This window comes from Pan paniscus, chromosome 12 (assembly GCF_029289425.2).
Source record: "Pan paniscus chromosome 12, NHGRI_mPanPan1-v2.0_pri, whole genome shotgun sequence".
Taxonomy (NCBI): Eukaryota; Metazoa; Chordata; class Mammalia; order Primates; family Hominidae; genus Pan; species Pan paniscus.
In genome coordinates, this window is record NC_073261.2 from 53,267,290 (window position 1) to 53,281,377 (window position 14,088).

A 14,088-nucleotide genomic window follows, 5' to 3' on the forward strand; every position below is an offset into this window, starting at 1 on the left:
AGCTTTCCGGAGCAGGGACTTTTAGAAGGAAGACGTGGGATTGGCCTGGAGGCGCAGAGCGGGTTTTTCGTACCTGGCCGCGGGTGTAGGGCTCCCCACAAGCGAGGCCGGGTTGCTTCGGGCGCCCCCAGCCAGGGGCGGGGCCACCGCGGGAACTCCGCCCACCCTCTGCAGAGGCCGCGCACCGCCCCTCCCCGCTCTGGGCTGGTCTGCGGCTGCCGGGGCGCGAGCTGCGTGCCCGCATCCCTGTCGCACCGCCACGCCGGTCGGGGCGGCGGGCGCGGGGCGGGGCAGGGGGCGGGGCGCTGACGTCGCGGCGCGGCCCGCGGCCAGCGGCCCGGGGAGGCGGCGGCCGGTCGGCCCGGCCCAGCCCAGCCCGCAGCTGCGGCGGCGCTCAGAGTCGGTTCCTGACCGCCTTCTGCCGCGGCCGGGTTTGTCACCAGGTCCTGGGGTCTGCACCGGCTCGGCCAGACCTCGCTCCCCGCTTCTCCGCCATGGCCCTGGTGCGGGGCGCGGAGCCGGCGGCGGGGCCTTCCCGCTGGCTGCCCACGCACGTCCAGGTGACGGTGCTGCGGGCCCGCGGGCTGCGGGGCAAGAGCTCGGGAGCGGGCAGCACCAGCGACGCGTACACGGTGATCCAGGTGGGCCGCGAGAAGTACAGTACGTCGGTGGTGGAGAAGACGCACGGCTGCCCCGAGTGGCGTGAGGAGTGCTCCTTCGAGCTGCCGCCGGGGGCCCTGGATGGCCTGCTGCGGGCGCAGGAGGCCGACGCGGGCCCGGCGCCCTGGGCCGCGAGCTCCGCCGCCGCCTGCGAGCTGGTGCTCACCACCATGCACCGCTCGCTCATCGGCGTCGACAAGTTCCTGGGCCAGGCCACGGTGGCGCTGGACGAGGTCTTCGGCGCAGGCCGCGCCCAGCACACGCAGTGAGTAGGGGGCGCGGGGGCACAGAAACGGCTAAAGGCCTAACCGGGCGAGGCTGGTGGGGGATCAGGACCCCGAACTTCAGCCGGGCCACTGAGCCCTTGCCTCGTGCTCAAGGGCGTAAACCGACAGAAACGTTGGTTCTTCGCATTTCGGGGTCGCCTTCAAGCTTCCCAAACGTGCGCTGTGTGGGGCTCAGCCACTGGTGGTCCCTGGGAGGCCTGGGGGAGGTTTAAGTGGTGGCGAACGTTAGGAGTAGATTGTCAAGTAAAGTTAGGAATGAGATTCAGAGGCTTTGGGGCTATGGAAACCTCAAGAAGGGAAATCTTGGGGCCGTTCTTAGAACCTCCGGGCCTGCCTCCCTTTCCTCAAAGGGGAGGGGAACTGCGGGCGCCTGTCCGGCAGGGGAGTGGAGAGGCGCAGCCTTGCCCTACGGGGGAAGGAAAGCCAGGTGTCTTCCTCCAGGGCGAGGTTGAATGTTGATTACCCCGCTAAACGTAGAAGCTGGCTGCAGGGGGCATCTGCCTCTTGCTCTCAAGATGCCCTCCACTATCTAGAGATGTCACCCCCCCACCCCCATCCTGTCCCTCTGTGTCCTGTGTCCCTGGTCTGAGGACAGGAGGAGCTTCTAAGTTAAGGAAGGAAACACTTGAGTCAGCCTTCCAGTGGCCTGCCTGCCTGCCCTGCCCTGCCTGAGGTAGAGGCAGCGGCATGGTTAATGAACAGCGGGAGATTATCTCCCGGTCACTTCCACCTCAGTGGGCCAGGGTTTTTTTAAATCATTTATTTTGGCAGCATTTAACCTTGCCTGTGTTAAGATCAAGGCTTCAGCCTTGGAGCCCCATTTCCTGTTTTGGGCTTGGGCAGGAGCTGGAAGCCAGTCCCCGGGGCTGACAGCCTGCTGTGGATCACTCAAGTGGTTAACTTGGGAGTGATCTGGGTAGGAGGGTAAGGGGATTGGGGCAGGACTGTGCCTTAGGTCAGGAGAGGTGCCGGAAAGGTTTGCCCCAGTGGAATGGCATCCACTGAGTGAATAAATCCAGGAAGGCTTGCTGGAGGAGGGGGATGAGCCTGGTGCAAACCCAAATGAAAGCAGGATTTAGGTAAAAAGGATCTGACCTTGAATGTTTTCTGAAACATGGGTGTGGAATGACTTTCCTGGCTGGCTCTCTGTGGTCTGGGATGGGGAGGGCGTTAGTGCAGGTTCCAGGCATGGCTGTGACCTGACTCCATCTCCCCATCCCCTGGCCTGCTCCCCTCCTTCCTTCATGACTTGCTGTTTGGTGGCAGGGTGTGGGATCATGTGGTATATAGCTTGGACCTTGTTTTGTTTTTTTCCTCCTTTCTGTCCTCTCCCTCCTTCCTGGTTCCTGGAGCCCAAGGGGGTGGGTATATGGGGCGAAAAGCTCTCTCCTGGATCTCTTAGCCCATTCTTTTTCAGAAGAGGTGCCTATCCCCCAAATCATTCCACCCCTTCCCCCAGTCCTTCACCCTCCACCAATCAGCTACTCTGACCAGACTGTTAGATGACACATCTGTTCAGGGGGTGCTGGGGGAACAGGAGGAGGCAGACCAAAAAAAGGCTCCAGGCCTGCAGGGAGCAGCTTCTTTGATTGTTTTTTCCAGTTCCTGCCCTTGCTTTCCTCTTGGCCTCTGGATCTTCCTTAGCTGAGCTGGCCAAGCTTGTAGGTCCAGGTGGACCCATTTTCAGCCAAGAACAGCCTGTCTTGGAGAATTTGACTTCCACCCCTTGATCTGAATGGGAACCTTAATTTACTTTATAGAAATCATCTTTTCCACCAGGATCTTTCCACACCCACCTGGCTGTTTTCTCTGATGCAACAACCTGGTTTATTTATAGAACCGGGAGGGAACAGGAGTCGGGAGGGTCACTTAGGATGGGCAGAGGAAAGTCTGTGAAGTTGGCCTGGTGCTCTAGTTTACTGGACCTAACAGCATGCCCACTGACAGAGGGGGAGGGCTGTCACCCCCGCTGTGGTCCCCACCTCTGGCTGTAGTGGTCATTCCTGGTGGTATTTCCTGGAGCACCCTGGTGTGGGCTACCAAGACTGAGTCTGAACGCTGCCTGGTAGGGAGAGGGCAAGGCAGAGAAGACCAGGGTGTACCCTCCTCAGCTTTGGATAATGGTGGAAATGAGAAGTATCCATTCTTTAACTCCAGGAGTTGGCTGTGGTGGTCTCAGGTAGGGCAGGTGGTGGCCCTTTGCCAAGAGAGGACCTGACTGGGGAAGGTACCCTTATGGTTAGGAAGGGGCGACAGAGTGGCACTGGACAGATCCCAGTCCCAAAACTGTCACCTGTGGCAAGTCGTATAAACTCTTGGTGCCTCAGTTTTCACGTCTGTAAAATGGAGATAATTTATGCCTTCATAGGGTTGATGTGAGGGATGAAATGAAAATGCAACTTAAGCACCTAGTACAGTCCCTGTACATGGTAGGTGGTCAGTGCAGAGCAGTGATGGTGAAGGGAGATTTTAGTAACAATGTCTGGAAGAGCTTCTTATGGGATGGGGGAGACAGTCTAGAACTTAGAGCCTAGGAAAGCCTTAGGACCATGGGTGACGGAGTACACAGAAGAGTACGAGAGTTCCCAACAAAATGAGCTGGCCCTTTGCAGCTCTCTGTATTCTATTTGCTGCAAGAGGCCCAAGAACTAGGGCTGGGCTTGAGAGGCCTCTGCAGTCCTGAAACCAGGCTCAGATAAGCCCGCAGCTCTGCAGCTCTCCTCCCTGGCAGCCCTGCCTGGAGCTGCCCCTGCCCTGTTGGGAAGGAAGGATGGCCCAGGGCTTAAAAACCTGAAGACTGGGATTTCACTCCCCGTTCTGTGACTTACCAGCAGACAGGTTACTTATCCCACTTCCTCACTTTGAAAAAGGTCATGATAATAATCATAGAGTTGTACAGATTAGATAAGACACCATCTGTAAAAGCCTTAATGTAGTTCTGGATACATAGAAGCTCTCAAAATATTAGCGTGGTGGTGACTCTGGGGCCCCATTTTGTGTGATGGTGGTGGCTGGGGTTGTAGGTGCTTCAGCAGTCTCCAAAGGTCTTGTGTGAGTGGGGCAGTCTTTGAAATGAGGAATTTCACCAGAGGCTTCCAAATAATTGAAGAGGATATTCTCAAAACAAAATGTAATGGTTGTACACAAGGAAACTAATGATCTCCCCACCCTCAGTAGAACTGTCCATGGATCGTCATGTTCCTGTTGGTCTGGAAATCCTGGATGCTTCTCTGCGATTTATTTTCTGGTTTTTACCTTCAACATCCTTTTTTTTTTTTCTTTTTTGAGACAGTGTCTCACTCTGTTGCCCAAGTTGGAGTGCAGTGGCAGAATCTCGGCTCACTTGCAATCTCTCCCTCCCAGGTTCAAGCGATTCTCCTGCCTCAGTCCCCTGAGTAGCTGGGATTACAGGCATGTGCCACCACACCCAGCTAATTTTTGTATTTTTAGTAGAGACTGGGTTTTGCCATGTTGGCCAGGCTGTTCTCAAACTCCTGACCTCAGGTGATCCACCTGTCTTGGCCTCCCAAAGTGCTGGGATTACAGGCATGAGCCACCACGCCCGGCCCAACGTCCTTCTTAGCACTCCCCAGTGGGTGTCCTGTGTTTGCCTCCCTAACTCCCAAGACAGGGATGGGATGTGGTGGTTAGTTTTCCTTGTTCCCTGTGGGGTCAGATGGGTCATTTGGACCTTTTTGGCCTTTATGCGATTGGTGTGGATCACACCCCCAGGGAATGGACCTGGATATATCAGAAGAGGGAAGGAAGGAAGCAGCAGCAAAGGTTTTGGAGTAGGAAGACAGGGCATCTGCCACAAGGCCATTTTGGTTGGGGAGACCTGGTCTTTGCCCTCTGGAATGCTGGTCTTTGTGTGTTTTAGGAGAGGAGGAGAGAGCACAACTGTGTTATATGGAGCCCCTGTCCACCTTCTCCCTCATCCTGATAAGGGTGAAATGGTCCCTGCGGTAAGGCCTGGAGTGTGGCAGACAGGATCATCATCCTGGGCCTGTTGGATCAATGGTTAGAAGCTGGCCTCTTGGGATAGCAAAGGCTGTGGGTTCAGCTTGGGTTGGGATCAGTTTGTCTTTTTTCATCACAAAGACTAAAACTGTTGTGACCATGAATTGTGGCCTGCAAGAGGCTCTATTCAGCCTCTGCTTAGACTGTGCCACTTGGCAAGGAAGCTCGGAGAGCTGAGGCTGTGAAAGATGTAGGTCTGAGATGAGAGCCTTCTGCCTGGCTGGTCATGGTGTTCTGAGACCTCCTTAGGTGGGTGGGTGTGGGGGCACTGGGAGGTACCTGAGGGGACATGCATCCCATTGGCCTAAGGCTGGGATGGTCTTTGAGGGCTTCCATCTATCCCGTAGCCCACATACAGCCTGGGCAGACAGTTGGTGGGCAGATGGTGCGTGACCCCACAGCCCTCTCTCTGGTGGCTTCTGGGTGTGACTCTGCCCCTCGGGAAACAGCTGTGGTCACTTGAGCCCCTGGCCTTGGCTCCTGCTCGGCCCCAGAGCTGGCATGGGAGGCCTGTGGCACTGCTGGGGAGGTCTACTCTGGCTGCAGAGGAAGGGTGTGGCTGCACTCAGAAGCCAGTCGTTGGTATGCCGAGGCTCCACGGCCCTTAGTTATGGGGTGGTTTTTATTTGGGGTTGCTTGAGCAGCAGCGTCTTGGGGTGTGGGGCGGGGTAGGAAGTGTGACTCCTCAGTCAGGCTGGGCAGCTCCTCCTCTCTGGCCTGGCAGCTTCCCCTGCCCTCCCCATCTGCCCCTGGCCCTGAGCCCTGGCTGGGACCAGGGAGTTTCAAGGTGCCTGTGGTCAGCCCCATCTCTGCCCCACCTGCCTCTCCTTGTAGGCAGCTGGCTGCAAGGCACAGCTCAGCAGAGCCACATCCCGGTGACCTTGAGGGCTGTCCTTCTCTGCTGGGAGCTGCCTGCCCCACTTGTCACTGCTGCCACCTCAGTGCTGTGACGCTCTTGTCTAAACCACTGGCCTGGCCTTGTCCAGATGTTCTCCTGCCCTTCTCACCCTATGCAGGGACAGATGATGAATACAAGAACAGAAGCTGTTGTGGCTCTGCTCCAGGGGAAGCAGTCCTCTTTTTCTTTCCTTTGCAAAATCGTGTAGCCATGAAGCAGTTTTGTTCTTCCCCACAGCCAAGTAATAAAAATGAGTCCACATGTGAGTCTGCTGTGTACCTGGCAGTCCCTTCAGGGAAGAGTCTGATCACAGTGCCCTTACTGAGCTGGCCTGAGGTTATTTCTACCTTGGGGACAATGGTGGCCAGAGAGGAGAGGGGCTTGGCTGGCCACATGAGGCCTCTGTATGGAGCTGGGCCCCGGCCTCTCAGGAGCAGTAAGTGGGGCCTCCCAAAACGGGGCTCCCAGGGGCAGCCAGCACCTCCGAGAAGCTGCAGGGTGGGGAGGGGGTATCACAGGCCACTGTGACCTTTGGTTCACCTGGTGGTGGGGAAGGGAGCACAGCCCTTACTCATGGGACTCCAGCATGGGAGCTGGAAGAGAGCTCAGACAAGGAAACCGAGGTTTGCAGAGGGAGAGCTGCACACTCTCACTACCCAGCACTTAGTGGAGGGTGTGCTCTGTGTGGTTTCCATTAGACCCGGGCAGCCCACAGAGCTGTAGGATTTGGGGTAAAGAAGAGGTGGCATTTGGAGCCCTGTGTGCACCCCGGAGTTTCTGTGGAAGTGCCTGCCAGGTTTTAGTGAGATGGGGACATTGGGCTTCTCTGCTGACCTGGAAGGGTAGTCCAATCCAAAGGCAGTTCTAGAGGCCTGAAAGGCCAAGAGTGGGCCACTGGTGGGGGAGAGATTCCAGAGGAGGGGAAGCCTGGATATCTCCCTACATTTGGAGGAAGCCCTATAGCCAAGTGCTGTGTTTTGGGGCCTAGACAGGGAGCCCTGGAGTTGTTCGGAGCAGACAGAGCCACTGGCGCCGGCTGTGGTCTCCTGCTCTGTGAGGAGGGGACATACACCAGAGACCTGTCGGCCATCATGGAACCCATCTGCCTCCCCAGCCTTCTCTGAATCCCCACATCTGGAGCATGTGGCACCTGTTTTGGTGCATTATTTTCATTGCCTCGTTGGTCTAGTGCATTGCTGATGAAGGCCTATCTGGGTGCTGGCACTGTCTTAAGGTCTGGACTTCCATTTGTCCACAGCAAGCCCTTGAGGTGTAGGCGCTGTTTAACAGCTGAGGAAACCTTGGCACGGAGAGGTAAAGTGACTTTGCTTTTTCTTTCTTTTTTTTGGGGGGGTGGGGGTCAGGGTCTGGCTCCATCACTCAGGCTGGAGTGCAGTGGTGCCATCATAGCTCACTGCAGCCATGAACTCTCAAGTGATCCTCTTGCCTCAGCTTCCCAAAGTGCTGAGATTATAGGCATGAGTCACTGGACTTGACCACAGCACATGGCACAAAGTCAGGATGTGAACCCAGGCAGTCTGGCTTCCCAGTCTGTGCTCTTGGCCACCACACCACACTGCCCACCTCAGTCTTCCCCCATGTCTTCCATGACCCTGCTCTGCACAGGGCCAGGTGCTAGCTGCTGCCTGCCAAGGCTTCCTCTCTTCTCCTTGACATGGATCTCGGGGGTTAATCTGGTGCTCTGTAGGCATGACCTGCTTCTCCTGGGTGAGTCCTTGGTTTATTGGGATAAGCACATTTGGTCTGCAGCTCTAGCCTTATGTCTGTCCCAGAGGCTGGGGGATGTTGTCTCATACTTTGGGAGGGAGTCACTGCCACCAGATACCTCTCGGGAGTGGAGTGAGGGCTGGGTGTGGTGGCTCATGCCTGTAATCCCAGCACTTTGGGAGGCCGCGTCAGGAGGATCACTGGAGGCCAAGAGTTCAAGAGCAACCTAGGCAACATAGCAAGACTCCATTTCTACAAAAATACAAAAAATTAGCTGGGCATGGTGGTGCACACCAGTAGTCCCAGCTACTCAGGAGGCTGAGGTGGGAGGATCACTTGAGCCCGGGAGTTCAAGGCTGCGATTAGCAATGATTGCCCCACTGCACTCCAGCCTGGGTGACAGAGCAAGATCCTGTCTCAAAAAATAAAAATAAAAAAAGGAGTGGAGTGAGGCCTGAGAAGGTCAGCCTCACTTTCCACCAGGGCACTTTCCACCCTGGGGAGATTTGCTCCTTTCAAGCAGGGCTTGGGGGCATCAGCACATACCAGACTCCGTAATCCTTCCCAAGACGTCACATGCTGGTTTTACTGTGACAGAACACTCCAAGCCATCCTGTTCTTCCTCCTGCAGCAATACAGTCATTTGCTATTTTTTCCCTTCTGTTTCACAACATCCAGGAAGCAATTACTGGACAACCATTGTAACCACTGTGCCTAGGTCAGTGCTGTGGGGGAAACCAGGGAAATAAAGTGGATAGCCCTTTCTCCAGAAGGGCTAAAATATGTTTGAGATAAGCCTAATGCAGCAAGGACAATTCCTCTACAAAGCAGCATATAAAAAGTGTGAGAGAATGAGGGGGTCAGGAGAAGAGGGAGCTCACCAGTTGGAGTGATCAGGGTGGGCTTCTTGGGAGAGGTGAGGCCTTGAATAACAGGTGAGACCTGATTAGAGGCAGGGTGAGTTGGAGGCAGGGAAACTGTGAGTGTGGTGGGACTGGGCCAGGAGAGGGAGTGAGGGGAGCCAAGCTTAGTTCCCTGTGTGCCACTCAGCAAAACAGCAGGACTTTCTTTACTTCCTATTTAGTTTTGTTTTGTTTTGTTTTGTTTTTTGAGACAGAGTCTTGCTGTGTTGCCCAGGCTGGAGTGCAATGGTGTGATCTTGGCTCACTGCAGCCTCTGCCTCCCAGATTCAAGTGATTCTCCTGCCTCAGCCTACCGAGCAGCTGGGACTACAGGTGCGTGCCACCACGCCCAGCTAATTTTTGTATTTTTAGTAGAGACCATGTTGGCCAGGCTGGTCTCGAACTCCTGACCTCAAGTGATCTGCCTGCCTCAGCCTCCCAAAGTGCTGGGATTACAGGTGTGAGCCACCACACCTGGCCCCTATTTACTTTTGAGTAGTTCACCTGGTCCAAATTCTAAAGGTACAGAAGGGCACATAATGAAAAAAATTTCCCTTGACCCACCTTAAGTCACCTAGCTCCTCTCTTCAGAGACATCCAACATTACCAGTTCTTGTGTAACCTTCCAAAGGTATTTTCTGCATTTAAAGGCAAATGCATTGTGTTTTTTCTTCCCTCCCTCCTTGTTCCCAAATGCAACGTTCTCACCACACAGTTCTGTACTTCCCATGAGCCTGGCAGGGAAGTTATTGTTTGTTTCCCCCTGTTGTGGGGTCTGAACTGAGACCTTGGCAGAGGGGACCATCACCACTTGGTTTTGTCTTCCTCAACCTGAGTCTCCTGCTCAGGGTGAATATGGGGTTAGGAGCACACTGGGGAGGGGGATGGGTTAAGTGGAATTTCTTTATTTTTCCACCTGCCAGAGATCCCCTGAGAGAGGTCATCTTGCGGGTTCTCTCCTTCCTCCTGGGCAGGGTTGTTGCTTTTTGGTCCTGGGCCACCTCACTTATATGGGGCTGATGATGGCCTGTAAAAGGCCTTTGATAGACAATAAACCCACATCTTTCTGTGTGGTTTGGCCTACTTTTAAGGGTGCCTTCACAGTATCACCTCATTTCATTCTTCCCTGAGGGCAGACAGGGGGACCATCATTTTTGCGAATATGGAGACTGGGGTCTCAGGAGGTGGAATGACCTGTCCAAGGTCACACAACTCTTTAGTGGCAGCCAGATTTCTGATGTCTAAGCCTGATGCTTTTCTCCCTACACTGTGCTATCAACCCTACATCTTTTCTGTTGCTCTCTGTGGTTTGACTTGTCTCCAGCCATTTTTGCAGCTTTTCCTTGTGCTGGGTGAGCTGACAGTGACAGACCTTTGGAGCCTACAGCACTAGGATGAGGATTAGAAGTGCTTGTGCCCAGGAGGGAGGGAGGCTGGACCTGGCTGGGGTCTGAGGAGGGCTGAGTGAGCTGTCCCCACAGAGGCAGGGGGAACTCATGAATGAAGACCTGGGCTCCCTCCAAAGGTTGCTGGTGCCAGGCATGGTGCCAGAGGAGGTGATAAGAATCATCTTCTGGCCTGATAAGAGGCTGTATCCTGTCCTGCAATTATGTCTGGCTTGCAGTTTTACTGTAGATACCAAATCAAAAGATGGGGTAGGCGGTGGATGCGGGGAGACAGCAGGGGTTGGCTTGAGGCCCACACAGCTCCTGTGTGCCAGTGTGTGAGGCAGGCTGCTGTGGTGGGCACTTGGAGAGGAGAGGAGGCATCAGGGTGGAGGAGGCTCTAGGGAAAAGGGTTTTCCAACTGTGTCACCAAACTCTGAATATAATAGTTCTAGTTTCACTTTACCTTGTCTTTAACTGCATGATTTTATCACCCTCATTTTACAGAGATGAAATGGCTGCTTCAAGCCACTTAGTAAGGCAGAGCCAGGACTAGAACCTAGGTCTCCCATCTTCCAGTCCACTGGGGTTCTTACACAAGGCCCTTAAAATCATTGTTTTTCCAACTTGTTTCTGAGACAAAAGCCGAGCCCTGCCAATTCCATGTCATTTACCCGGCAGGTGTTAGAAGATGTTCTGCATCTCGGGTCCCTTCTCAGGTGGTGAGGGATAAGAGGTCAATAACTGTCCCTGCTGCCAACAGTAGTGAGAGATCAGAGTGGAGTGGCTCTGCCATAGTGCTGCTGCAGGGGGTGAAAAAGGGGTGCTCCCAGGGGCCCCCCTGGCTCTCCTACCTTCCCCATTGTTCCTGTCCTAGTTCAGGCTTTAAAAAAATTTTTTTTAACCTCTGCTCTGGGCTGTTACCTTAGCTGCTGCTGCCTTTTTATAAACCAGAGTGCCAGTTTATTAATTAATGGTGAGAAATAACTGCTAAGGCATTAGGAGTTGCTCAGGTCAGCCTGGCCATGGGAACTACCCTGGGCTGTGACTGCCCCTTGCTGGTCTCCTGCCTCACCTCTCTGCTGTCCCTCCCTCTTCCTGCAGCATAGTGTCAGTCCTGTCCTTGTGTTGTACCCTGTCGTGCATTTCAGGGCCCAGAATACAATTATGGCTCCTTAGTGTGACATTAGGGGTAGTCTCCTTCTCCTGCCTGCACTTCTGCAGTCTGCATATCCTGTCCCTCGCAACTGGAATGTCTCCCTACCCCCTCCTCGCCTCTTTCCCACCCATTGTTCAGAGCCCAATATAAATGCCACATCCCGCACCCTCATCCTGAAATCAAACCCCTCCCCTTGAGCCTTCCCATGTGCTTCATTTGTGCATTTTTGTGGTGTCAGTCACCATCTTCCGTTAGCTATGTGGCTGTCTTCTCCACCAAGGCATAAGCTCTTCAAAGACACCTCCGTTCTTGTTCCTGGCAAATACTTGGGGAACATTGGAGCAGAGGCCTGGCTGAGGCCTCCTCTGGTTGGGTGGGATCTCGCCGACTCATGCCCTGTGCCTTTAAGGGGTGGTGGGTGTCAGGCTGGTTGTCAGGATGTCAGGATCCCATGCAGGGCTGTCAGCCCCTGTGCGGTGGTGAGCGGGTGGGCTGATGAGTTCACAGGTGTTCACAGGGGTGTTGGTAAGCACAGGGGCTGAGGGAGGAGAGCAGGGGTGGGGCTCAGTCTTAGGACAAGGAGGGAAAGCCTGTGTCCTGGCCCAAGACACGCTCTGACCTCCGCAGGAGTCTAATGTCAATCCACCATCAGTCCCACGTGGGAGCAGGAGTGTCAGTACACCCTAAATGCTTCAGTATGCCTCTCCAGCCCACTCCAACCGATTTGGGTGCCTTTAGAAAAAACATAACCTTAATGCCATCCTCACACAAAATCAACAATTCCTTAATAATCATCTAATATCCAGCCCACATTCAAGTTGTCTTGATATCTAAAATGCCTCTTCATAGGTGATTTGTTGAGTTAGGATCCAAATAGGCACCTGGCTGTTATGTCTCCTCATGACATATCTCCCCTTTGGAAGTTCCCGCCCCTCCGTTTCATGCTATCACCTGGTGAGGAACCAGGCCATTTGTCCTCAAGACTGTCACACATTGTAGCCCTGGCCAATTGGTTCCTCGTGATGGCCTGCACCCTGATTCTCCACCCCTGGACACTAGGTTCCCTGGCAAGAGTCCTTCCCAGGGGCTGGCCAAGCCTTGCCTCACCTGGGGAGGCCCACCTGCCTGCAGTCCACCCTCAGCGAAGCCCTGATGGGTGGTTAGCCCCCCAGCATTCCAAATCCCCCCCACCCCCCCACCAACCTTTCTCCCAGAGGTTTTAGTATCCATTGATGATTATCTTTCCAGGTCTGAATTTCTTCTATACCAGCAGGAAGCCCAGCATAAGGACGAGCTTTCTCTCTCACTGTTTGGTCACTGGGGCAGGAATTGCAGGCTGGCATAGGTTGCAGTGAGCTGAGATTGTGCCACTGCACTCCAGCCTGGGCAACAGAACGAGACTCCGTCTCAAAACAAAAAAAACCAAAAAAACAAAAAAACACAACCAAAAAAAACCTGTTGGGAATGGCAGGAGTGACAATTCTTGGCCATTATTTTTCAGTCTGGGGCCGGGCATGGTGGCTCAGACCTGTAATCCCAGCACTTTGGGAAGCCGAGGCAGACGGATCACTTGAGGTCAGGAGTTCAAGACCAGCCTGGCCAACATGGTGAAACCCCATCTCTACTGGAAATACAAAAATTGGCTGGGTGTGGTAGGGTAGCACATGCCTTTAATCCCAGCTACTCAGGAGGCTGAGGCATAAGAATTGCTTGAACCTGGAAGGCGGAGATTGCAGTGAGCTGAGATTGTACCACTGCACTCCAGCCTAGATGACAGAGCGAGACTCCATCTCAAAAAAAAAAAAAAAAAAAAAAAAACCACAACCAAAAAAACCCGTTATTTTTCAGTTTGGTGATGACTTTCACATTAAATATATGCCCTGCCCATGGTGCTGTCCATGATACCAGTCATTGAAGGCTGCAGGCCTTTTGTGGGCACATGATTTCATCTATACAGTGTCACTTGAAACGGCATATCACTGTCCTGCGGTAGAAATCCAGGGCAGGGAGTATTATGATCAGTGTTTTGTTTTCCTCCCTATCACCTGCTTTTTGAGTAGCATGCCTGTCTAGAGGATTCCTCTGGAGCCCCAGAGTCTCCCGTTTGTACTAGCTCTAAGGGAAGCTAGGTGAGGGGAGTGAGGCTGGGAAAGGAGGCCTGGATCAGTATTTCTTCCTCTTCACATTGGTGCCCTGCTTTCGCTTTTAGAAGACTCTCCCACCCAGTATTTTGGGGCAGCTCAATTGTCTTGACTAAGTTAATCTTGACTTCATTTGCCTTGGGGATGGGGCTTGATTCCTACAACAGTCAGCTTTGCAGGCTCCTTGTCCACAGGGTGGTAGTAGCTGTTCACCAGCTGAGGTAAGGCCTGTCTTTGGAAGAGGTTGGGGCAGTGGCTGCAGCCAGAAGGAAGAAGCTACAGACCTGCTGGGTTGCAACCATAGCAGGTGAGGCTCAGGTGGGGACCAGCCCAGGGAAACTGGGGACTGTGATGTTGGGGGCATGATCAAAACAAGCTCCAGAGTAGCTTGCTCCCAGCTAGCAGGTGCATGTGGCTGTTTTTGTTTCTCTGGAGTCACCTTTCATCAGCATGCAAGGGTTTGAGGGTCAGCCTGAGCACTGTGGCGTGACGCTGGGGAATCTGAGGGCCTTCGGCCAGCTTCTTGCCCTTCACCAGGCCCCCTGTTCCCTTAGCTGGGTGGGAAATGGGAGCAGCACCCATCCTCTGCTTGGAGCTCTCAGCCTGGATGCCATGCAGTGGGCAGGGAGGGGAGGACCTGGCCTTCTGCTGAGTTTGCTCCCTCCCCACTCTAAAGCAGGTTTTCTCAGCCCTTTTGGTGCCATGGACTCCTCAGAATGTCTTTAAATATACAGCATTGCAAAGTACACCAATGGTGTTGAAGTATAGTTCTCAATATAAAAGCCAGCACTTTGGGAGGCCGAGGCGGGCAGATCACCTGAGGTCAGGAGTTTGAAACCAGCCTGACCAACATGGTGAAACCACGTCTCTACTAAAAATACAAAAAATTGCTGGGCATGGCAGCAGGG

At 54.0% G+C, this 14,088-nt stretch overlaps 1 protein-coding gene across 4 annotated transcripts in view; it reads left to right on the top strand.

The window, feature by feature from the left end:
• The first annotated feature begins 313 nt into the window (after nt 1-313).
• RAB11FIP5 (RAB11 family interacting protein 5) overlaps nt 314-14,088 on the top strand; it is a 39,582-nt gene continuing 25,807 nt past the window's right edge. For all 4 annotated transcript variants that reach the window (XM_034953370.2, XM_034953371.1, XM_034953372.1 and 1 more), the window contains exon 1: nt 314-925. In XM_034953370.2, the coding sequence (XP_034809261.1) occupies nt 495-925 (431 nt within the window). In that variant the 5' untranslated portion in view covers nt 314-494. The remainder of the gene's footprint in view (nt 926-14,088) is intronic.